Consider the following 24,646-nt stretch of genomic DNA (forward strand, 5'->3'; position numbering starts at 1 on the left):
GGTGGGTAAAGGCAATTAGAGCAGGGACGAAATGGACTGGAATCCGAGGCCTTTGTTTACATCGTTATTTGTACTATACATACATTCGCCTTTAATAAATACTGTCTGTGGCGTTCTTTTACCTCCCCGATTTTACCTATACTTTGCTATTTATCTTCATTGGGCGTCTAGTAAAGTACCTCAAAATATTCCAGAGAAAATGATGAAAATATTCCCTTATAATATCCACTAGTTAGTTATGGTCAAGTTGTTCTGATTAGTCACTCAACCGTCTTGTAGACTAAATTTTTCCGCCACTTCATGACTGGTACTTAACTGCCTTTGCGATATTCCTACCAATCATGAACACTAACAGTTGGGGTGTCCATTGCCCTGCATACAAGAATGTCTATTAGACTAGGCTCTCTTTTAGACTTTGCACAGGCTCGATATGTCATCCATCTTTCTGACGGAAAACGGCTAGTCCTTTTCCGTTTGCCATCGATTGAGCCTTTATCTATATCCGTGCCCAGGACCAACGAAACACAAGATGGGTGGTCATACTATGCCATGGAAGCAGAGTGCCCTCATGCTGGGGGTCCCATGGAAGAATCCCATATCGATATTGAAGATTCCGCCTATGTGGTCTCTTGCCCCTGGCATGCATACGACTTCAACGTGGAGACTGGAGAGTCCAGTGTTGGGATTAAAACTTGCACGTTTCCCATTGATATAAAAGATCAGGTTGTTTATTTGCAATATAACGTAAAGGATGGCGGGGTAGGTGATGTGGTGCTGGGCAAGGTAGAACCTGTCAGCGAGAAGGTCATGTTAAAAAATCGTGAAAAGCGCGTGAAACGAAAAAAGAAGCAACCAGCGTCGCCGGTGTCTACAAGTACCAATGATGTTATTACTCGTACGACCTCTGAGGATATGGACGAAGAGGAGGAGGGGCTGGATGCCCACAGCATCCCTCGTTATCTAGACGAACACGCTACATTTTGTGATTGGGCTGTCCACATCCTGAATACAGCCAACCCTGAACACAAAATCGAACTAACAACACATTTTTTCTCTCTTTTCGCTCAGAAAGAGACCTCTCCCAACTCGATGTCCCTGGGACGGGGAACCGTGACTCCCCCAGACCAACCACCCCGCCCAGAGAGCTTATCAGAGGTCAACCCCTGGGAAGCCCCCAAGCCCGGCAGAGGCGGGAATCTAAAAAGCCGAATCACCATGTTACATGCCCTCGCCAACATTGAGCTCTGGGCAATCGATCTCGCCATCGACATATGCGTACGATTCTCCACGTTCCGAACAAACACGGAATCGAAACGGGAACTTCCGCGCACTTTTTTCCACGACTTCCTAAAAGTCGCCGCAGATGAGGCAAAACACTTCTCGCTCCTGCGCACGCGCTTGGAGCAACTAGGCTCACGCTTCGGCGCTCTCCCCGTTCATCACGGCCTCTGGCTCTCCGCCACGGAAACCGCGCATGATATCCGTGCCCGCATCAGCATTATCGCGCTCGTGCACGAAGCCAGGGGCTTGGACGTCAATCCTATGACGATCCAGAAATTCCGTAATGCGGGTGACATGGAGAGCGTGGCGACGTTAGAGATTATCCATAACGATGAAATCACGCATGTTACGACCGGGCATAGGTGGTTGACTTGGATTTGTGAGCAAGAAGGGGCGGATGCGGTGCAAGTGTTCAGAGAGAATGTGAAGAAACATTTCAAGGGTGCGCTTAAGGGGCCGTTTAATGAAGCGGATAGGGCCAAGGCTGGCATGGATGGGAGGTGGTATGGGGAAAGGGATAATAGTGGTAGTCCTACAGTGGCGGTGATGGCTTCCTAGGAACAAACGCATGGATGAGACAAACCAAGATGTCAGATTGGGTCAATGAGAAATGAAAGCCTTCATTTTAAACTATTTACCATGACTTCACCCACATAATCCCAAAGTCGGTAGAGCAAGTTCGCATCATCAGGACATGATATCCGCCTGTTGGCAACAACATTAACACACTGGCTACAATTAACAGGAGGCAACAGGCGCTATCACCGCCCACACAAGATCTCCCATGCCAAAAATTTTTGGCTTGAAAAAATGGAAAGAAACAACAAAACCAAAACCAAAAGGACCATGAAACTACCCCTTCATCGCCGCAGGTCACGGTGGCTCCTGCTGAAAGTTCAAATTCGACCGGGCTGACCAGTCTTAGTTGGTCTGTTTCCCTAGAAAACCTCGAGCTACCTATTCAAATCCCGTTGAAGAGGGACATCGTCCAAATTATACAAATGCACAAGTATCCCATGGACTTGCCACCGGAGCATACATATATCAGCGTACGCAGCTTAAACACCTATATTCGCGACACTTTGAAATAGACGATGAATGCGCAAGGAGCACCCTCCATGTCCCTGGCTCCACAGGGGGGAAGCAGATACTCTTCTGCGAATCTCGAAAAGCAATCGAGGTCTTCACCAACGACAAAACCAACATTCAATGGGTGGGCACCATTAGTACAGCTCCGCCATTCACATTCCGGTCAAACCTCCATCCCACAGAACTTCGAAAGAAAATAAAAATGACAAATGTGCGAAATCTTCTTAAGCACACGAGACAGCGGGAATTGTTATGCGTCCGTCGAATGCTCGAACAACGGCAAATAGCTCAACGATCTGCGCATTGGCAAATCCTCGAATCACTTTCTGGATGCAGCATGGGAATTATGAGGGGGAGGGGCTTACTGAGCCGATCCCGCAAGTTGGCTTGGTGGGCAAGTGGATGGATATCCTCCGTTTCTACGCTGGCGAAGAATTACCCGCTCAGCCGTGAATTCCCAAAACAATTACATCCTCATCAAGTAGAGATTGATCATGCTTGACGTGTGGGCAAATATGTACTTTGCACATGCGGTACACGTTGCCTTGAAACGAACTATATATATATATATATATAACTCTGGGATAACAGAGAGAGCGTGTGAAATGCACGACTTCAACTCATGAACTCATAGCCGATGTTAAGATCTAGAAGAACAGCAATGAATGATCTAGGGCCAAAGGAAAAGAGCAAGAATCTAAGCAGTTAGTCCAGAGGGGTTTATAGATAACGACAGAAATAACTTAAACTCTCCCGACTGTTCAATTAAGTGAGCGGGTCTCGTACGCAGTCACGTAGTATTTATATAAAAGAGAAGGGTATTATACCAAAGTGCGATCATGGGAATCGAAAATCCACCAAAAGAGCTCCCAAGAGCCAATAAGAAAACCCCCAACCCAACGTCACCTTCATGATTCCGCCTCGTATTATGATTATATTTGTGATTATTATTACTAAATTATTTAATTCTATCCCCTAATCCGTCCATTTTCTAACGCCCCTGGCCGATGCAGCAGTTCTATAAACTTCGCAATCCTCCGCTTTAGTCATTCCTCTAGCATTAGCTTTCGTCGTCGGAGACTCTATCGGCTCGTTACTCGCAGAATAACATCACTAGCTGTCAGCTGCTGACAACGCACGAATACCACTTCCAGCAAAATGCGCTTCGTCCTGCGAGTCATAACCCTCACCGTCCTCGTCGTCGAAATACCGATCTGTCCATCGAGAGGAGTCTGCATGGGAAGTCTTTGATTGAGAAGAGGACATTCGGCTGACAGACATGGTCGGCTGGTGTGGGTCGATAGAATTAGTGATGTCCGTCTTGGCATCTGGTAGTATGCGGTTTGGGGTAGCTGGGGACAACATGGCCCGCAGTGCTTCCATGGTCTCTGATGACTCAGGTGGGTGTTGGTTCTCGGGATTTGGTTGCTGGATAGTTAGCGTTGGTGATTTGCCCGGCGGATCAACTTGGCCAATGACCTCTTTGCCGGATTCAGAGGGCCTGCGGCTTGTAGGCATAGCACGCTCAGCACCGCTCTCAAACTCGTCTGCCGTCTTTGCCACGGTTGTGTCTGCAAAGTGAGTGTCGACGAGGTGTTTGACGACGGGCCAGCCATACGCGTTTGCAAACATACGACGCACTATAATGTTGTTGTGTGCGTCGGGCTCAAGGCGTACAAGAACTTTGCGCCAGGATAAGTCGCGATGATAGGCGCGAGCGATTTTCTCCTCGACTTTCATGCCACTGGTTGTACCAAGGACCGAATCGGAAGTCGTTTGGATTAGTGAACTATTAGACTGGTTATCTACACTTTTCGCCGTCTCGGTAGGTGAAGGAAGGCTACTGGTGCTAGAAGTTGGAAAAAAGCTGCGATTCTTTTTTCGGGGCGGCGGGGGTATATCCGATGGGTGGTAGACGCGATCATGGAAGATAGTCCTGGCACGGGTTGAAGGGTCCAGGATGTACTCAGTTGAAGGTAGAGGCGGTTTGAGGACATCGCCCGCCGCTTCCAGAATTGTTGTCTTTGGCGGGGCGTGGTGGCCTTCTTCCTGAAGAAAAGAATCGCCTCTGGCTGGTTCGGCGCGTGGAAAGCGGGAGGGACCGTCCGTCCATGGGGTTTCGGCCAACTCATTGTTACCGACAGTCTGGCTCCGCCTATAGATTTTTGAGCTTTTGCTTTGATTGTGGCCTTTTCCCTGTGGTCTGAACAAGGAAAGGAAACCGGCGAATGGATTCGGATAAGAGCGTGGAGCCAATTTAACGGGTTGCATATCACCTGGTGGTTCAGTGTTACGAGCAACAGTCAAAAACTGGGACTGTTTGGGAAGTTCTGGACTGGTTTCGAAACTTCCACTTGGTCCCTCTGGGCTCTCAGCCGGTGGCTCTGGGATTTCGCCTTCCGCTTTCTTAGTTGAAGGGATCAACTTTCCATTTTTAACTTTATCGTCCTCATTGTCGCAATTGGCAGAATTGGTAGGTACAGAGTTTGTAGGGTGTTTAGTTGAGCGAATTGAATTTGTATTAACATTAGCTCCCGTAATCTCGGCCCAACCCCACTCGGCCATGATTCCGACCCAGCCGCTTTCTCGTCTAGCCTTCTCAACTCGATCTAGGCCTTTCCAATCTAGGAAAAGGAGGCAAGAGGTTCGTAATGGGACAATTCCGTCATTTACAACATTGGAGTATACGGTACGATTTCGAAATTTCTTGAGAACTTGGTGAGCAGGGCCGCTTGGAAGAATCCTAAGAAGTGGTTTTGATTTGGGATCCGCATGATGGGTAGCGGTAGGAGAATCGTTTCCCAATCCTCCTATCATCGCACCCCATCCACTTCGCATTTTTGTCGGGGCAGTCCATGACAGACCAAGGTCTTGACCGGTGCGACCAACGAGTCCAAAATCTAAAGCGAAACGAACGTAGATCGGGTTTTCATTGCTGAGACCAAGAAATGGGGATGCAAGAGCAACGAAATTGATAGGCTTGATGCAGTCAAAAAATTCAGGAGAATGTTTCTGTATATAAGCAATGGCATACGTTTGGACGAGGCCGCCAAGAGAGTGCCCTATAAAACTGATACTCGTTATCTGGTAACCGTAATCGCTTTTCTTCGGTTCGTGCCGATATATTGTACTTCCAGAATGAGATGCACGGCCACTCGAGCCTGTGGAATCTTTGTTGCCAGCAAATGCCCGAAATTTGCTGCGGGATTCTTTGAGAGGAAGATAAGGCTGATCCGGATAAGTCATGAGAAGGACATATTTCGCTAGCCTTTTCCCCAGATACTGAATACCCCTTTCGGTGCGAACTACATTTCCGGGGAATCCGCGTACAATAACATGCTCGTCATCGTCGCCATCTTCTTCTGAAGCAGTATGTTGTCTATCTACCAAAGGTGTATCAGAAACATCCTGGGTAGACACAGCTGGCTGTGAAGGCTGTGAATTCTTTGCCTTCTTTCGCTGGTTCCGCGCATCTTCCCGAGCTTTCCTTGAAGCAGCATCTATGCTCTCCTTAAGATATAACATATCGGCCCCTATGTTACTATGTAGTCCATGCGTTAGGACGACGAAATGAACTTTTCTCCGTTTTTTTCGGTTTTCTGCTTCCCCAGCCGAGTTTGCGTGGCAATCTCTCTGAGATTCCGTAGCAATCTCCGTCTGTTCCATTTCCAAGTTTCGAAGGTCTTCCTTCTCACTCCAGGATGGAAATCGCGGTGTACTCCATAGGCTTGCTGTATCATCAATAACTAGTTTGATTGCCGTGGAGTACACCCCTTTCATACGGCCTGGGGGATTTTTATGTTTGCTCTTTGAATTACGTCTGGCAAGCTCGCGAACATGACCCGGAACAGGCAGGCTCGTTGAATTTCCAATTCCAAGTTCCAAGGACTTCAGGTCCCTCCCAACGAGGACCTCGAAGTTTACAGCCGCTGTAGTTGAAAATATCACCTGCGATGCGATTTCGATTATCCAAGTAATGCTCTGCTGATCTGCTGCGGAGGTCGACGACTGGACGTTCTCTGGCACCGGGATCACTGAGTCGAAAGCCCCGCCCGCTTTCAGGTTTGGTTCAAATTGCGGGAGCCCGCAGGTTTCATGATCCTCGTATTTCCGGTTTGGGTCGAAAGATGCAGGGTAGCAGGAAGTATATAGAGTGTAAGGGCCGTGCAAATACGCGGCGCGCAGCGGTATCGCAGAGGTATTTCTAACCTTGACGAAGAGCTCCGTAGGTGTGGGGAAGATGCGATCTGCAGAAGGGGTATACGTGAGCGTAAACCTGAATTTTCCGAATCAGCATGAAATTTTTTTTTTTTTTTTTTTTTTTTTTTTTATGTTTTAATTGAAAGGTTAAGACAAAATTATACCGGACCACTTCCCCAACACGGACACTGCCAACCTGATGCACTAGCAGCATCTCCGCTGCTCGTTCGTATTCCGCTGGCTCAACGTCCCAGCCAGTCAGTGTATTGAAGGATGGGTGGTAGGAGAAAGGAACTCGCGAGCCGTTATCTGGTATCTGCGCCAGCCGATAAAGACGCGGCGTAACAAGCATGGAGAGCTTTGCGAACCTCACAGATCGCTTTAACGATGACGGCTGGGCCGGGGTGCATTTATCGGGCCGTGCATTAGAGAACCTAGGAGTTGGCCGAAGGTTGGTTGTGAGATAAGCGCAGTCGCTATGAACATCGTCTACCAGAAACAGGAGCTATGAAAACAGCGGCAGCAGCAACATGCAGCCATTCCACGTACTTTCTTTCTCCCGTCAGCACAGCAAGTGGGGGATGGAAAATGCAGAATATGAGCAGGTGAGGATGCGGAAGAAGATCGTTGCAAGTACTCCGTACCCGATTTCATGTGACATAGTTACAGGCTGTGTCACCGGATTACGCTCGGATCTCGTAACGCTGTAAATTACCATATCCGGCTGTAACCAATGACGTCATTCCCGTCTCCCGTTACAGACCCTCTCTCCGCCGTTTCTCCGCCCTTACAAGCAATTTTCCGCTCTCCGCTCTCCGCCCACTGCTTCTTCCGCTCAAGTTGCCGCCCACTAGGAAACCGGCCTCAGGCCCCGGACCGTATTTCAGTACTTATGGTTTCCCCTGCTAAGTCTCCCTGGGATAGCTGCTGCCCTACGGAGTATTGTCCTCGGCAAGTTGATATCAGGGCCGTGCATTGGATATGCGTACTGCACACCATACTCCATGGGCATCGAGCATGACCTCTGTTTCTAGTAGATAGAAGCTCCAGGCCTAGGCTCATATCATGTATGTATATATCTAAATATAGAATATAATATAACATAAAACCAGATCTAAGACCAATAATAATTCCAGTGCGTATATGGAAGGCACGTCGTGTATAAAAGCTCTATAAGTAGCCCAGCTGCATTCCCGATAAAACCAACAATCCCCCAGCATATTCTAGTTAATATATCTCCTCTCGCTGTGATCATCAACTCCTTTCCCTTCAGGCACAACTAACCTCACAGCCTCTCTTTTTCCCTTTTTCACCTCCACCCACCCACCATCCTCCACTACCAGTATCATCCCATCAATACAAATCCGCCTCCATCTTTCCTCCGTTTCCCCTTCACAGAACTCGATCCTAACAGCCTCAGCCTCCTCATACCCTACCACATCGCGCATATCAACCACATGCCGACCTTCATCATACGCTAGTTGCATAACCTCCATAACAGCCTCCGACTTCACCGGCCCAAAATGCACAAACCACAACCTCCCATCCAACGGCCTGGACGCAGGCGATATCATGAAGCCTTTTTCCAGCGCCGAGCAGAGCGTGACAAGTACATACATATGCTCACTCCGCTCAAGCAGTCGTGTCCGTAGCATTTCCCCCCCAGTCACCGCATCTGTAGTTTTCGCCGTGACGCTGATCCTGCCCCTATAAACATGCGGGCTACTCCCGTCAGCGGGAAACAGCAACTCCTTCGCCGCCATCTGGAACCGCTCCCGCCCAAAACGGCGGTATTCAAGCGTATCGCTATCTGCCACGAGCGACGCATGCAGCCCCCAACTAAGCACAACAGCACCATAAATCTCGGGGCCCCCGCCCCCGCCCCCGTCGCCGTCGCTACCGCTACCGCTACCACCACCGCCACCATCAGACACGAAAACAGGCTCCCGCCCCCTTCCCCCACCCGTCACATACTCCGCGCCCCTCGAAGTCCGCGCCGCAAACATCGGCAGCCGCTTCGCCACCCCGCTCACCAACCCCCGCAAGCCCATCGTCGCATCCCGCCCCGACACAATCCCCGCAGAATGCGCCGTTGCATTGCCTGTCCCCATCGGCACCAGCGCCACAACAGGAGACACAAAGTCATCCGCAGCCCTAACGGCCGTCAGGCCCTTTATGATCTCAACCAGCCCGCCATCGCCAGCCAGGAGAATGATGGTCTGCGCGATCCCGCGCTGGGCGCGCGGGCGGAAGATAGTTTGCGTGAGGTGGGTGATTGTGTCGGCGGAGGAGGTGACGTGGGTGCAGTAGTCCTGGTGTTCGTGGAGGTGGAGGGTAGCGAGGAGGGGTTCGAGCAGGGTGGTGTAGAAGGGGATAGCTTGGTGGGTGCCGGAGAGGGCGGAGATGATGATATGGAGGTTGTTGCGGTCGGCGGGGTTGGAAGCCGATCGCTTGGCGGGGTAAAGGTGGGACTGCGGGCTGCCGATGAACTCGCGGAGTGATGCAGGGCATTCTCCCGCCGCCTCGAACCGTTTCAGCACATATGGATACTCGGGCTGTTCCTGCTTATCTGGCAGTCCGGCTGGGGGAGGGTCTGAGGCTTCCAGCCAGATATACGACGTCAGCCTCGAGTCTTCAGGACACGGAACAACCGCGACGATGCGGTCCTCTTGAATGACTGCTTGTATCTTGCCAGAGCCATGCTTCTCCTGGCCCGTTGGTATGTATGTTAGGCTATTCGTAGACGTGTTGTGGGAAACATGCTCGATATCCACGGGACCCTGAGAGAGTATTGACATTGTTAGTTCGAAGGAACTTGGCTTGACCCGAGAGCCTTTGAGGTTCAAAGCCTCATGCAAGACAAGGAAGCTGAATGGTATACATTTATTTACATCCTAGAAAAAATAGCCGACAGTAGGCAATATAACTTCATTTATTATTATAGTCCATAATCCAGTCCTACATTATACGAACAACGTGGCGGTTCACGAGACATATTCTAACCACAAGAGAGAAGAGGGGAAATATAAAGAATATAAACATAAAAACGAATAATATAAATCCATTTTATTTGTGAAGCCTAGTTCTAGTTTATGGGTAACTACTATGTGCTATTTATTAGAAGAAAGATACAGAAACAGCCGCCCACGAAATCCATTTCGCACCACCCAGCCGCCGAAATCTTCATCCAGTCCCCCACTTGTTTTATTTTCTTCTCTTTAACTCCCTCCCATAGTTATATGACTAATGGAAATATATGATACACATAAAACGATTAACAATGAGAAGTAAAAGTCACCCAACACCATCACCTCCTTACCCCCCCTCCGCTCGCTCGTTCACTCACCCACTGTCCGCAGCAGCAGTCTCCCGCTCCTCATCCTTGAAAGACTTCGCCGCCGCAAGCTTATCGCTCAAATTGACCGCAATAAATGACTTGGGAAGTTTCACCCTATAACATGCATTTATCGCATCCAGTTAGTTAAACTCGAATACGAGAAATAAATATTACTGTCAAAACCCTCCCACTTCCCCTCCCCTTTTTACCACAAAAAATAAACGACCGAAAAATCAAAGAAAAATAGAATTACTCACGTATCAAACTTCGCCTTCAACGTCTCAATAACTTCCTTCCAATCCTGATGTGCCGTCAAGCTTCTTCGCGGCGCACACCCAATCGCATGCCTTGAATCCAACTGCACGTCTAGCGGATCGAACGTGTGGCACCCAGGGCTAATAGAGATGCGAATGGAATATGAAAACATCGCCGACTCACTATCCTGCGCTTCGTACAACTCGAAGCAGATTTGGGAAAGGTAATCCAACTCGGGGATGGCGCGGCGTGCGATCTTAGTCTGAATGCCTCCTTCCAGAATACAGTTCAGAAGAGTGTAAATGTGTGATTCTTTAGTAAAGTAGAAGAACGATTTGGCGTCTGGGGATGCTTGGACTTCTTCTAGATCCATAACTATCTCCCGTAGCAAGGGGAGAGAGGTCAATAGGCCGATTTCGAGTTTCTCGTCATCATCAATTCCGTATTCTTGCGGGGTTACGAAATCGAAAAGCACCTTCGCAAGTTTGTAGAGTTGGCGCAGTCTTGAAAGCCTCTTGTCGATTTTGGTCTTCGTCTGGGCACAGCCGGGATATAGCTTGAAATAAGAGTCATACCAATCTTCCAACGGCCCAATAGGTTGCATTAACGATAAGTCCAGAAGGGATCTTCTTTTAAGCCCGAGACGCTGAGCGAAAGTGTTGGAATTGTGATGTTTGTCGTCACCTTTATCACCTCCTCCATGAAAATCACCGCCGTTGCTGTTGCTCCGATCGTTCAATTGCTGCTGTTGAGATCCCTGTGGCTTATTGCTACCCGATTCAACACTCTCCAGACTGGTAGGGTTTGGTTTATCATTCGGAGAGCCCTGGCTCGAATATTTGGAGCCATCTCCTTTAAGCATGTTATCAGGGGGCACGAAAACCCACTCCAGGAACTGACGGTTATGCAGCGCGTCGAACTTCATACTATCATACAGTTCGGACAGTTTGCTAGGGTCAACTTTCTCGGTATCACAAAACTCCGCAAATAGTTTCTCCCATCTTTCTTTGAACAGTTGGGGATCTTCTCCAGCACACCAACGTCCTTGAATGGAAGCAAGGGTTGGTGTGTCTTGATTACCATTTTTGCTGCTTTGGCCATCAGAGCCGTTTCCGGAGGTGGAACTTAGCTCACTCTCAAGCCTTGAGAAATTGTACCTCATGACTTTTCTATGGAACTTCATGAGTTCAACCACAGTTGACAGAACAATTGAGGGTTCAGGAAAATTATCCTTTGGCCAGGCAAACTGAGGCGGGGCGGAGTTTCCCTCCCTTAAAAGTAGCTTGAGCTTCTTCTTGACTTTGTCCATTACATCTTTTGCTGCATTCGAATCATCAAGTAGATCTTTTCTCACTTGGATGAAATCTTCAGGCAGGTTCTTCTGGTCAAGGAACGCGGAGGCAAATATTTGTGCTAGAAATTTGTTGTTTTCAAGGTCAGAAAAGCTTTCTACATGTAAATAAAAAACCGATAGTTCTACGAAACTTACCACTTGTGCTGACTCTCCTCTCTGAACTGGTAAATATTCGGACATCATTCAACGCCTCCTTATTCATAAGCTTCAAGTCATCCCTCATATTGAGTCCCACATCCTGCGATTGGTACCGCGCAGCATGTGTAGGTTCACCGCCCCATTTAATCACTAATTGAAGCTTATCTAAAACCAAGTCATTCTCCACGGCTGAAAAACGGGAGAAAGTCGGACCAGACAGAGAATTACTTCTACTCTGGGAGAGCGAAGATTGGTGGTCCTCGTTTGCTCCTCCAGCTCCCGTACTTTCTTCAAAAAGTTTACCTCCGGCAGGGTTTTCAGAGACAGGGCTCAAGGGGTTAATAGAAGGGCCTCTATTCCGCATCTCATCAGGATTTCGGTGTCTGAACATCGGCTTGATCTGGACTTTCGTTCCCGGCCACCCTCCCTTATGATGAAGTGATGCTTGAAGGAGTTTAAGCTTTTCAACATCCTCGATACCTTGCTCCATAGCAATAACAACCGCGTGCAAAACACTGCGTAAGGCCAATTCCCCCTTTATTACAACTTCTTCTTGATGTCCCTTCAGAAGGTCAATAAATGGTTGCGTATGGAAAGTAAATTTGAATTTCTGCTTTGGGGTCCGATCGGCATGGCGGATTACAGCGACCATCCCTTTTAACTTCCACGAATGCTTCGATGCCGGGGGTGGAGCGACAATGGGCTCCGTCGGAGAGGGCTGAGTTGAAGAGATGCCATCTGTTGATTTCAAAGTATGCTGCCTGTCGAGCTTGGTGGAAAAACCCTTGGAATGCGGTATCGAGTCACTTGCATCCGAAAAGTGAGTCGGCAAGGAGCTTGGCGCGGGAGTCGTCTCTGCAGAAACACCCTGCTGGGGTTTTTGATTGTAATATTGACCCTGCGTTCTCAAGAGCGATTTGAGTGTCTGTCGGTGGGAACCGCTAATATTTTTGCGCGGAGAGAGCGTCTCGTGTTGGGGGCCTCCCAAGTGTTCAATCTTCCCTTCCCTGCGCAGTTTCTGGCTGATAAACATCTCGCGCAGGATTTTTGCACATTTGTCATAATAATCATTATTATCTTTGACAAAACTCCAGCCGTTGACATCGATCACATAAGACTTGTCGCCAACACGAAGCATATCAAAGCCACATATTCTTTGCCCAAAGCCGTTGGATATCTTGGTTGCCGTAGCAGCCTCTTCCTTACTCAGTTTGGTAATGTATCTCAATTCTTTGCCATGCGTGTTCCGACGGACAAGGCCGTCAACTACGGGGGATTTGCGGGTCTCTGCGTGACAAAAATCAGGTCCTACCGTGTACGCCTTGACATCCTCGGCATTATCAACTCTCAAAAACTGCTCGTAAAGGTAACTTCCATCCTTCTCAAGAACCGATCTTGGGATATTAAGGTTCGGATCGTATTCGGAGCTCTTATTACCGATTTTGCGGAAAAGCCGGCGGCCGCCACCACCATACTGTTGGTCTTTGGAAAAATAAATGTGGATATTATGATCCTCCCCGCTGACTGGTTTTTCGACAAACGGCTTTCTAAAAACCTTGCCATCGACGATGAGGGATTCTCCGTCTTCGGACATGCACACAGACTGCGTTCTGGGAGTACCGCCACCAGTTCCGTCGTCGGGTCCCTCCAACTTTACTCCGGTGAGTTCATATACGTGCTTCGCGAGTTTTGGGCATTCGAGTCTGGGACCGCCATCTCTGTTAACCTCCATCCTTTTCGGGGTTCGGACACCCATATGGTCGAGGATACGAAGGCAAAGACGCCGATCCCATAGGACCTTTTGCATGGGAAGGTCGTTGATGCAAAAGGGTTTCCTCAGTTTGGCGTATGCAATTGCTTTGTCTAGAGGGAATCCATCGGAGAAAAATGCAATTAAAAAGTCACTATATAACATATCATTAGCAATTGCTGTATTGAGCATTGCGATATACAGTTACACGAAATGGAGGGGTTCCTACCACACTGGCCAATTCTCCACATCTATAAATAACCAATATTAGTCTATTTCTTTTGATTTATTTAGATATTCTTGCAAGAAGAGACAGGAGGAGAGAACTGATAGAAACGTACCCTCATCAAGAATGACCTTATCGCCAAACACAATAACCTCAAATTCGCCGTTTGACTGCAATCTGGTAAGGATATTCTGACTAGGTTTGCTGCGAGCCTTGACGTCCAGGGCACACACCCCGATCTTCCCGATAAACGGAATCTTGGCTATCGCGGAGTTTGTATTCGGTCAGTTAACTATATTCTCGCAAACCATATCAAAAAAAAAAAAAAAAAAAAAAAAAAAAAAAAAAAAAAGGGATATTATTTTCTCGTGTAACTTACGATCAACTTCGCTCGCACTGCTTGCTCCCGTGCTCCCGCTCAGCCTTCTTGGCGCTCGACTGGATGACCTTGCAGGGCGGCTCACCCAGTTTGTGGTAGGACGACCATCAGTTCCTGCATCGCTATGGGGTACATGAGAGGATGATTGGGTGGGAGATACTGTTGCGGTTAGCGGCGATGCGAATCCTAGATGGCGGGAACAATTGAATACAGGGGATGCACACCTACTGCTCCCGCCCCAGGCGAGGAGGCCATAGTGGGAGAAGTTGTAAATTCTCCAGTACCTGCTGGCGTTTCCATGTTCATGCTCAAACCCAGGAAGCCAGAGGGATTTCTCACAGTGGAGCCCTCCATGCCGCTTTTGATGGAACCGTTAACGCTGGAAGTGCCAGTGCTTGGGACACGGTCACCAGTGACGGAGTAGATGGTGGAAGCCAGAGAGTTGAGGGAGGAGAAGGATACGCGGTGGGAGTCTCTGTGAGGATCCCTCTCTGGAAGGCAGGTCTGACTTGGTCGAGAGCGAATGGCAGAGGGCATTCCAGAGCTTGACGCGGTAGTAGCTTGAGCATTAGTGGTGGCAGACACAGGCATAACAACATTATTAGCAGAGCTTCCTGCCGCCATGCTGCGATCGGAAGAGAAGCTCCCCGGTGACCGGGATTGACCGGGCGACTGGCTGGCTTGTTTGGGTGCAGGAGCAGCCGCAGAACCTGAGGGAGAAGCCGCAGCCGGTCTCTGCACCTGATGTGGCTGATGGGCTTGTGTATCTGCGCCTGCGTCTGTGTCTGAGAGGGCTGATGCAGGTTCTGGTGGTGACATTGGCGATGGTGGTGCTGCTGCTGCCGCCGGTCCTCCTGCGGTGTCTTGTCTCTGTTGCGGGCGGCAGCTCTCGGGAGCTGGTTTGTCTGCTCCCTCCGTAGTATTCGTCTCAGTGTCCGTCTCCAGAGGTGTGGCTTTTACCGTGTCCGTTGTATCCGCAGCCATATGGGCATATATTTATATAAAAAAAGGAAATATATACAACCGGATATCGGTGCGTAAGGCAGATAGTAACTTGAGCCACCTGGCAATCCAACGGGATGGGCTAGTCTAGTTGCTGCGAGTTATCGTGAGAAACCACTGCTGGCTCCGGATTCCAGCCCCCATTGCGTATTCGTTGGCCGTACGTGTATCTATGCGGTTTGCTGGTTCCTGTCCTGGAAGTTGTTGGCGTTGATGCGGTCGATGTTGTGCTGGTTGACGTATTTGCAGACGGTGATGATGCCGATGATGAAGTATAAAAGCCTCCGCCAAGATGGGTTCAATGGCAAATTCTGCGGAATCGGGGGCGGGACAGCAAGTGTATCGCGGTAGATATTATCCCAAACTAACAGTGGAAACGGGAGACAGTGAGAGAGGGACTATCCATATACGCATACGCCTACTGTTCGCTCTCTGGTCAATTAATCAAATATTGATGCTGTTGTGCGCGTCGTCTCGCCGCCTCTAGAAACTCGCAAAATGTTTCTTGGGGCGTTCCTTGTTAGGCCCAAAGTGGTAAAAACCTACAGCCGGCAGAAGAAAAAATTCGCCTTAGCTCGACGACTAAAGCAACACGCCCCCAAGGCGAAAAGAAAAAGAAATCCTGAAAAAAGCAAAACACTCGTCTGCTCGATTTCTCTTGGCTGGACAGGGCTGGTGGTTTTTTTGGAAGCCAAGAGAAAAATATTCCAACCTCCAATTTGTCCCACCATCGCATGTCAACCCACCCGACCATGAGCATCTAATCTGAGTTCTCAATCACTTCATCGCAGAGAGACACACCATGCCGTCAATTGACAGCGATGCCTTCGGGTTCCCTGTTGCGAAGAGACAGAAGGTTGCCCCAGGACAGCTCGTGTCTCAAGATGCTGCTCACCCTCCGAGCTCTCGGATCTTCTCCCCCTTCAGAGTGCGTCTAGGTTATTTTTATTCCTCTTGAGCCGTCCCGTTTGTGCAAAAGGTTGACCTGTGCAACTAACAATCCGTATTGGAACCATGCAAAAAGACTCTAGGCCTTGTATCCCCAACTACAGTGCCATTCACCTCCGTCCCGCTGGGCAAAACTACGTTCCAAATCACTACATCTGTAGGCGGATCCCTACAGACGTATGACCTCCGCCGTGGCCTCAGCCTCGTCTTCCTCACACGCCCTCAAACCCCTGCGACTATAACAGCGATATGCGCCTGGAAAGATAAAGTGCTGGCTGCCTGGGGTAGTGGATCGCTGGCCAACGAATCCGCACAAGGTGTCTGGGTTTTCAAGCGCGGGAAGAAGATCGGAGAGCTGCCATTCCCCGCGTCACCAACAGCCACTGCGGGAGCGATAGGAGCAACCGAGCCGATTGAGCAGCTACTCGTGTTTGGCTCGTGGATTGTTGGATGCGGTTGTAGAACCATACGCGTGTGGAAATCTACGACTTTCGAGCATTACACCGCACTCATCCCTCCCAGCCAACGAAAGACATTGTCATCAGCAGCAGCATCATTAGTGTCGCCTGGTGGCACCACTCGAGTCCTGACAGGCCGGATATGTAATATGCCAACATACCTCAACAAGATCTTCGCGGGCCGCCAGGATGGTAGCATTGATATCTGGAACCTCTCAACGGGGAAACTTGTCTACACCATCCTCCCCGCAACACCAGACGCAGGCGCCGTTACTGCCATGCAACCCACGCCCGCCCTCTCCCTAATCGCAATCGCCTACAGCAGCGGAGCCCTGACCATCCACAACGTCAGAACGGACCAGGTTGTCCTAAACCTCCGCTCCCCCACTTCCACTTCTTCCGCTTCTTCTACCACTCCCTTCTCTCCAATAACCTGCATCTCCTTCCGCACTGACGACCTAGGCGCTGGCCACGACGGGCGCAAAGCAGGCGTCATGGCCACTGCCAGCGCTGACAGCGGCGACATCACCATGTGGGACCTGAACAACGGCGGCAAGATCACCGGCGTCCTGCGCGACGCACACGAGTCCTCCTCGTCTGAAGAGCCCGGCGTTAGCAAAATCGAGTTTCTACACGGCCAACCCGTTCTAATATCTACAGGCACAGATAACGCCCTGCGTTCCTGGATCTTCGACGAGACCCCATTCTCCCCTGTCCCTCGCCCCCTGCACTCGCGCAGCGGCCACTCGGCACCCATCACAACCCTCCGCTTCCTCCCGGCCTCCTCTGACGATTCCGACTCCGTCGGTAAATGGATCCTCAGCGCGAGCAAAGACCGCAGCCTATGGGGTCTGAGTCTGCGAAAGGATTCGCAGAGTACGGAGCTGTCGCAGGGCCATGTGAAGTTAAAGAAGAAGAAGAGGGGGTTTGCAGGAGCGCGGATGGAGGACTTTAAGACTCCGGAAATTACCTGTATGGCATGCTCGTTGAATAGGGACGGGGGCATGGGGACCGCTGCTGGCGCTGCTGGTGCAAACGGGCCGGTATGGGCTAATGTGAAGGGCGGCACTGCGGAGGCGACCAACTTAACTGGGTGGGAGAGTGTTGTTACAGGCCATCGGGGCGATAAATTTGCGAGGACGTGGATTTGGGGGAGGAAGAAAGCTGGACGATGGGCCTTTGGGACGCACGATGGAACGGAGGTTAAGGTTCGTTATGTTCTTTTGTTTTTCGTTGCTTCTTCCGGTTCCCATTTGTCCATCTCTGCAAATTCAATGAGGGCTTGAAAATTCTATGGACCGTTATTTATCTCTAACTTTCTTCAGAGCGTCGCGGTTTCGCCGTGTGGCACCTTTGCACTAGTTGGGTCTGCTGGTGGTTCCATTGATATGTACAATCTCCAATCTGGCATGCATCGACAGTCATTCCCTGCGCGGGTAACCCCCGCCCAAGCAAGAAAGTTAAACATGATGCAATTGGATGAGATGAGCGATCTAGCGACCGGGTCCAGCGGCAAAAGAAGCTTCCAAATGGGCGAAGGAAAACATACCAGTGCCGTTTCTGGGCTGATGGTTGACGCATTGAATACAACGGTTATAAGCTGCGGGCTTGATGGGAAAGTGAAGGTTCGCCCCCAGCCATATTATACTATATATATACCCAACCCAACCCAACTGTAAACACAAGATCTCTAACGCGTATACCTAGTTCTGGCAATTCATCACGGGCCAACTACTCCACGAGCTAGATTGGCACCCCATGTGCTCCGTCACGGGTCTCCGCGCCAATACCTCCAGCGACCTCGTCGCGCTAAGCTGCGACGACCTCTCCATCCGCGTTATCGACATCGAGACGCGCAAACTCGTGCGGGAGCTCTGGGGCGCCATGGGCCAGATCAACGACTTCTGCATCTCCAACGACGGCCGCTGGATCATTGCCGCATCCATGGACTCCGTGATTCGCGTCTGGGACCTGCCGACAGGCCATCTCATCGACGCGTTCCGGCTGGCGAATACATGCACGGCGCTCGCGATGTCGGCGACGGGCGAGTTCCTGGCGACGGCGCATGCGGATGGAGTCGGGGTTAATATCTGGAACAACCGGAGCTTGTTCACGCATGTGCCGACGAAACATATTGAGGAGGATGCTATAGTGGAGGTCAGTGCGCCGACGGCGTCTGGGGAGGGTGGGGCGGCTGTCTTAGAAGCGGCATTTGAGGAGGATGCGGGGGAGGGCGGCCGTGGTGAGGACTATCCTGTGTTGTCGACGGAGCAGCTGAGTGGTGATATGATGACATTGAGTATTACGCCGAAGAGCAGGTGGCAGACACTCTTGCATCTAGATATTATCAAGGTAAGAAGAATGCCCCACTCTTATTTTTAATACGTCAAAAGAAGAGAATGAAAAAAGAATGAGAAAAAAAAAAAAAAAAAAAAAAAAAAAAAAAACACCCGCTACGATTGGAACTGTTGCAGAGACTAAAAATAAAAAATTAAAAAATCTACAGGAAAGAAACAAGCCCAAAGAACCGCCCAAGGTCCCGCAGAAAGCGCCATTCTTCCTCCCTTCAACCCTCTCAAAGCCTGACTCCGACTCTTCCACGCAACTGGTCTCCGCACCAGCAGTAGCAGCAGCAGCAGCAGCAGCAGCAACAGAAGGCAGCTCAGGAACCAAGAAGACCACGCCAGCCGAACGATCCCGGATCGCCAAGCTCCAACGCGCCAATGACCCCAGCATGCAACCCTCAACTTTCACCGCCCTCCTCCACTCATGCTCCTCTGACAGCAACAACGGTAACAGCAGTAACAGCAGTAACAGCAACCACTACGCGCCATTCATCGAGTACCTCAAATCCCTGCCTCCCGCCAAAGCCGATCTAGAAATCCGCTCTCTCGACCCGGGCCTGCTCAGCGGGTGCAAGCAGGGCATGAACGAGCTGGTGGCGTTCGTGGAGGCGCTGACCGCACAGCTGAGGACGAGGAGGGACTTTGAGCTTGTGAATGCGTGGATGGCAGTGTTCTTGAAGGTGCATGGGGATGTTGCTGTTGAAGGGGAGAGTGTTGGTGCTGGTGCTGGTGCTGGTTTTCGGGATGGGGGTGGGGACAACAACGAGGCAGAGACTACACGGGAAGCGCTGCGGGAGGCGTTGGCGCGGTGGAAGGTTGAGCAGGAGCGGGAGGGGAGGAGGTTGGCGGAGTTAGTGGGGTATTGTAGGGGGGTTGTGGGGTTTTTGAGGTCTGTGAGATAGGAAAAAGGGAGCGAGTTGTACGTTGGACGGAACAGTACATACAGATTTGTAGATGAGCAGGCAGGTGGATTTTTCTACAACTATCAATTATCTATCTAGACATGCATTTTATTTACTCCGTACTGAGCAGATGTGTAACTACAAAAAAAAAAAAAAAAAAAAAAAGTAAATGAGGCTACATGGATTTAATTACCGACAAGCCAAGAGTCTCTTACAATAAACTAAAATAAACGCATCCCTTGCTTGTTTGCACGCCGTCGCTGAGGCCAAGGGCCGCTACCAGTTCTAGCCCACAGCGAGCAGCCTGCAGGAGCTACGCTGCAATTTACAGCGCTGGAAATTGCTTTTTCTGGATTATCAAGCATGGGGTCTTGCGGAGCAGCACAGAGTAGATAGTAGATAGATAGACATCGACAGAGTGAGTGTGGCTCCAGCGACGGACACGGCAACGAGGTGAGGCGTGTATGCTCCGGGCTGCCAATGGCGCCTGTGTCCTCTGTGGATGCTGCTGTGGACGGCGCATACTGACATGCTTAGCTCTTCTACTCCGTATGTACTCCGTATGTTCTCCGTACTCCGTACTCCGTCCATGTCCACTAGTTATTAGCAGGAGATCCCGGATGATCCTGACTCAGCCATGGCGGCTCTTGGCGCTGTGCCGACATCTCATCTCGCTTTCCCGGACTTTGGACAATCTCAGCAACTGACATCCAACACGCTCTCTCTCTCTCTCTCTCTCTCTCAAATATCTCTGGCTCAAGTATATCTCCCTTCAATATACCCCATTCCCTCGCCATACACTGCTGTACTGCTCATCTTCGCCCTTGCATCGACAACCCCGAATTACCCTAATATCTACTTGCGCCCTCGATCCTCCTCCACACCTCTCTCCCATGCATCCAAGCTGATATCCGCTGCCAGTCAGGCATAGCTAACCGGTTACCGATCCATCTGCATTCCGCCGGCAGGTCTCTGAACAAGCAAAAAGCGGATCATCGCATACTATTCTTATAGACGGCCTGGACCACCTCTCTCTTACCCCCAAAAACCACGCCACAAAACCCGGTCCAGATAGAAAAAGAAAGAAAAAAGAAGCAAGGAAAGAAAAGAAAAAAAAACAACTTCCCAAAAAAGAAAACCCGAAATCCAAAACACCACCAGAAAAAAGCCATGCACTGGTTCGTCGTTGTCATAATAATCGTCCTCCTTCTTCTCCTCGCCTACGTCGCCTGGATAGCCTTCACCCACTTCCGCGCCCGCCGCTCCGGCCTCCCACCACCCCCCCTAAAATCCTACATTCCCTTCTCGTCCGCCTTCAACTCCTCCTCCTCGTCGTCGTCCCAATACCTCAGAGACAGCAGCTACCCCAAACCGCGCGCCGGCGGCATCGGCGACTGGTTCAAGGATAAATGGGACGCCATGCGCAACCGGCGCACCGCGCGGGGCGCCTATGAGTCGCCATTGGACTCGGGCGCGGGCGCGGGTGGCCACCGTGGCTTTGGCAGTGGCGGCGCTGGCGGCGGTGCATATGCGCACGATGAGATCTGGGATTCGCGCGTCGGGGAGGGCGGGTATGGGGGTGCTGGCGCGGGCTATTATGAGGAGCAAGAGGAGCTGGGGCTGACGAGGCATGTGGACGGGAGCGGGCCGTATGAGTTGGGCGGGCGGATGGAGGCCGGCACCGTGCCCAAGGCTGGGCCGGCGGCCAGCACGGTAACGGTCGATTTACACGGAGGAGAGTCAGAGCCAGGACCCGCAGAGGCGGAGAGGGGTCGGAGTCGCAGTAGGGAGCCCACGTATGGAAGTCAGGCTGATGGCGCTACGCTCCGCGAGAATCCGTTTACGGATCAGGCTGAGCCGAGTAGTTTGAGAGATGCTAGCCCACGGCCGGAGGTTGAGGGCCGGACTACTACTACTACTTCTGGGGCTGATACCGCCGAGGCTACACGAGGAAGATCGCCGGATAGAAAAAGCGGGTTTATAGAGAGGTTATGAGTGTTATGATTTATTGTTCTTTGTCTTTCTTTTTCTTTTCTTTCTTTTTTTCTGATCCTTTTTTTATTTTCATGTTTATTGTCTTTTTGTCCTTTTTATCACAGCAAGGTTTTTTTTTTTTTTTTTTTTTTTTTTTTTTTTTTTTTTCTTTTCTTTTGGTTCTTTTGATTATAGTTATTTTTCAGGACTCTGAGCCAGCTATCGTCGTTAGCGAGGTAAGATTTCGTGAGATTAGATTCATAGTTAGTGAATCATAATGTCTCTACGGAGTATTTTAAGAGTCAATTAGTTAGCGCTAAGTAATCTGTCAGATACAGATTGGCAATATAAGCTAATAAACCAGAAAAAGAAAAAAAGAAAAAAAAGTCATGAAATTGCTCACAGAAATGGTGCGCTAATTGTGTACCTCACAGCTAGATGAGGAGGCTAGGCTAATCCAGTTCTTCTTCTACGATAAACTCAAGGAATTTCTCATTTTCAGAATTGTCATCTACCTGTGGACAGACACATACATACGCAACGCATACAATGGCAACCAAATTCAATCAACCTGTCGGAGAATATCATAGATGTTCATCGCATGTTTCGCGGTAGTTGGTGCTTTCTCGTGAGCCGCACCCTTGCTCGCCGTCCTCCTCCTCCTCTTCTTCCCTTTCCTACTACTCGGCAATTTGGACGCGCCGATCCATCCCTCCCCCGCTCCAGCCGTAGACGCATTATTGAGCTGTCCACGATCACCCTGGTGGTGAGAAGACGCACCCAACAAGCCAGGTCCTTCAACCAGGCTTCCACCCAGCTCTTGCCCCCCCTCTCCCTCCCCTTCTTCCTTGAGAAGCAAAACCAACCCCTCGACCACCCTGCGCGGCCCCTCCCCGCCCTCATCCCCCCCAATCCCACAAGTGCGCTGGTGACAATCGCGCAACCACGGCAGATCTCCCAACAGCCCCGTCGCTTCAGATATCAACGCAGCCAACCCCTCGTCCAGCATTGGTTCAGGCATCTCTCCGCTCGCAGCGAGGACATCCTTCAGCATGCGCAACGAGTACAGCACCGCCTTCCTCTGCGCGTGGAGGTGGATATCGTCCCACTCCAGCTTCTCCCCACAATACCCGCGTTCCAAGAACCTGCGCAGCTGTCCCACGCTCGGTCTCTCGTCGGGTGCCATGCGGGCGAGGATATCGTAGAGCGCAAACGCCCTCCATAAGGCAGTGGGGTCGCGTGCACTCCCGCCACAAACGCCATTGCCATCATCGCCATCACCACCACCACCACCACCAGCGTCGTCATTATAAACGGCCGAGACAAACAGATTAACCTGCTGCAGAAAAGCTTCCAGTCTTTCCTCCACCTCCCTGCGTCCCAGAAGAGCAAAAAGGACAGGCGCTATCCGCTGCCCCTTGCGCATATGCTCAATCACAGCCTCTTTCCGCCGCCCCTGAGCACCACCCGTAGCATACCTCTGGTTCAATAGTGAGTAGGCGATCAGCCGGAATTCGCTTCCCTGCGTCCACGCCGTGCGTCGGTCATGGTGCTCAATCAAGTCGTGGAGATAGACATTTGCCGCCTCCCCAGGCACGGCGAACGCCGGTAATTCATATTGAGCATACAGCTCAGAGAGTCGCGGGTCCGCAATCGCAGTGAGAGTGTTGGAAATCCACGCACAGGAATCCGCGGCCGCATGGCCACCGAGATCATACTCCTTCATAAACGCGATGTAATTGGCGCTTTTCGCAACGATGCCCAGGCTGTCGCTGCCCTTGGCGCGCTGGATGATTGTTGGAAACGATGCGTGCGAATCCCTGTTCAGTTCGTAGGCTAGGCGCTGGAAGCTGGGCACACCCAGTTTCTTGGCGACTGTCGCTGGGCGTACTTGCGTTGCCCGTATGCTGAAAATACTTGCAATATCCGGCCCGGGGCCGGGGCCGGCGCCGGCGCCGGCCGGCTTGTAATTCGGCAGCGGGTCACCCGTCTCAATTGAATCGATAAATATCACTGAGCCTTCCGCGCCAAGGTCATGCACGAGCAGATCGGAGTCGCCCGTGAGAACCGCACAGCCCGTTTCCCTCGCCGCGATTGCACAGAACTGATCAGCTTCCCCCGGAACAACCTGTGTCCTTCCCGCAAATATACTCCCACAAGCACCACCGCTAATTCCATAATCCCCACATGCCGCAATGGCGTTCTGCAATTCCGGAGCACTGGCGGTGCATCTCACAACCTCCTCGGGGCTCCATCGGTATTTCAGATCCTCAATGACGGTCGGAACCACGAACGCGGTCTCCGGCATCGGCTTGAAACGCCAATGTAACGGGCGTCGGTCGAATATTTTACGCGGATGGATCTCCATGGGGTCTTTGCGGATGCTGGATGCTTTGAAACCTGCGGCCGAGTCTCGACCTGTGTGCTTGCCGCTCTGTCTACTTAACTCCATCCGCTATGCTAGAACGAAGTGGCTTTCAGGCGGTAGTGCGCCCTCGAAATATATCGATATTCTAACGCCCAAGAGGGGGGACCGGAGGAGATTTTAATATGGAGTTACTCTGCTTGGACGTCGGGGGGGGGGGAACTAATCCGCTCCTGCTTCCTGTTATGCATCCTTCTTTCTCTCCCTGCATTTTCCCTTGCAGATGTATACTGGCTTTTTTCCACTCGATTTACTAACATAGAACGAAAGTTATACGCTGGAATAATTGCCATAGACGGCGCGCGCATTCGATTCTCTGTCAAGGATTGGAAATCAATGCTCGCCCTCAAAGCACTCACTACTAGAGTACGACATGCATTATCTTTTGCTATTCGCAATCCGCACAAAGAATTGAGATCTAACCAGAAAGCGTGGGTTGAGTTATGGCAAAACGTGTTTTCAGAGGCAAAGGAAAGAGAGCTTGGAAAGAATCGTTCTTTGTTTTGATTTGCTTTGCAGATTTTCGTAGTATAACGCAAATCTTCCTCAGGATTCATCGACAGAGGAGTATGTAAACGTTGGC

The 24,646-nt window shown here is 50.6% G+C and overlaps 5 protein-coding genes across 5 annotated transcripts; 3 read left to right on the top strand and 2 right to left on the bottom strand.

Annotated features, from left to right (window-relative positions):
- Positions 1–384: 384 nt before the first annotated feature.
- HCAG_07644 (conserved hypothetical protein) lies at positions 385–2,372 on the top strand (the record flags this gene model as incomplete). The annotated part of the gene is made up of 2 exons (XM_001537285.1): positions 385–1,784; positions 2,207–2,372. The coding sequence occupies 2 exons, from the start codon at positions 385–387 to the stop codon at positions 2,370–2,372; spliced, it is 1,566 nt and encodes a 521-aa protein (XP_001537335.1).
- Positions 2,373–3,483: 1,111 nt separating this feature from the next.
- On the bottom strand, positions 3,484–14,993 carry HCAG_07645 (predicted protein; the record flags this gene model as incomplete). Its single annotated transcript, XM_001537286.1, has 14 exons — positions 3,484–6,646; positions 6,735–7,046; positions 7,567–7,600; positions 7,898–8,124; positions 8,188–9,438; positions 9,533–9,568; positions 9,917–10,021; positions 10,165–11,611; positions 11,652–11,819; positions 11,958–13,558; positions 13,634–13,655; positions 13,746–13,892; positions 14,010–14,168; positions 14,234–14,993. The coding sequence occupies 14 exons, from the start codon at positions 14,991–14,993 to the stop codon at positions 3,484–3,486; spliced, it is 9,432 nt and encodes a 3,143-aa protein (XP_001537336.1).
- An 820-nt stretch (positions 14,994–15,813) lies between these two features.
- HCAG_07646 (conserved hypothetical protein) lies at positions 15,814–19,664 on the top strand (the record flags this gene model as incomplete). Its single annotated transcript, XM_001537287.1, has 5 exons — positions 15,814–15,939; positions 16,036–17,625; positions 17,743–18,042; positions 18,125–18,769; positions 18,924–19,664. The coding sequence occupies 5 exons, from the start codon at positions 15,814–15,816 to the stop codon at positions 19,662–19,664; spliced, it is 3,402 nt and encodes a 1,133-aa protein (XP_001537337.1).
- A 1,170-nt stretch (positions 19,665–20,834) lies between these two features.
- HCAG_07647 (predicted protein) lies at positions 20,835–21,659 on the top strand (the record flags this gene model as incomplete). Its single annotated transcript, XM_001537288.1, has 1 exon — positions 20,835–21,659. One exon carries the CDS (start codon positions 20,835–20,837, stop codon positions 21,657–21,659), a length of 825 nt encoding a protein of 274 aa, XP_001537338.1.
- A 541-nt stretch (positions 21,660–22,200) lies between these two features.
- HCAG_07648 (predicted protein) lies at positions 22,201–24,006 on the bottom strand (the record flags this gene model as incomplete). Its single annotated transcript, XM_001537289.1, has 1 exon — positions 22,201–24,006. The coding sequence occupies one exon, from the start codon at positions 24,004–24,006 to the stop codon at positions 22,201–22,203; it is 1,806 nt and encodes a 601-aa protein (XP_001537339.1).
- Between the last annotated feature and the right edge of the window lie 640 nt (positions 24,007–24,646).

Source organism: Histoplasma capsulatum, genomic scaffold (assembly GCF_000149585.1).
Source record: "Histoplasma capsulatum NAm1 scaffold_9 genomic scaffold, whole genome shotgun sequence".
Taxonomy (NCBI): Eukaryota; Fungi; Ascomycota; class Eurotiomycetes; order Onygenales; family Ajellomycetaceae; genus Histoplasma; species Histoplasma mississippiense.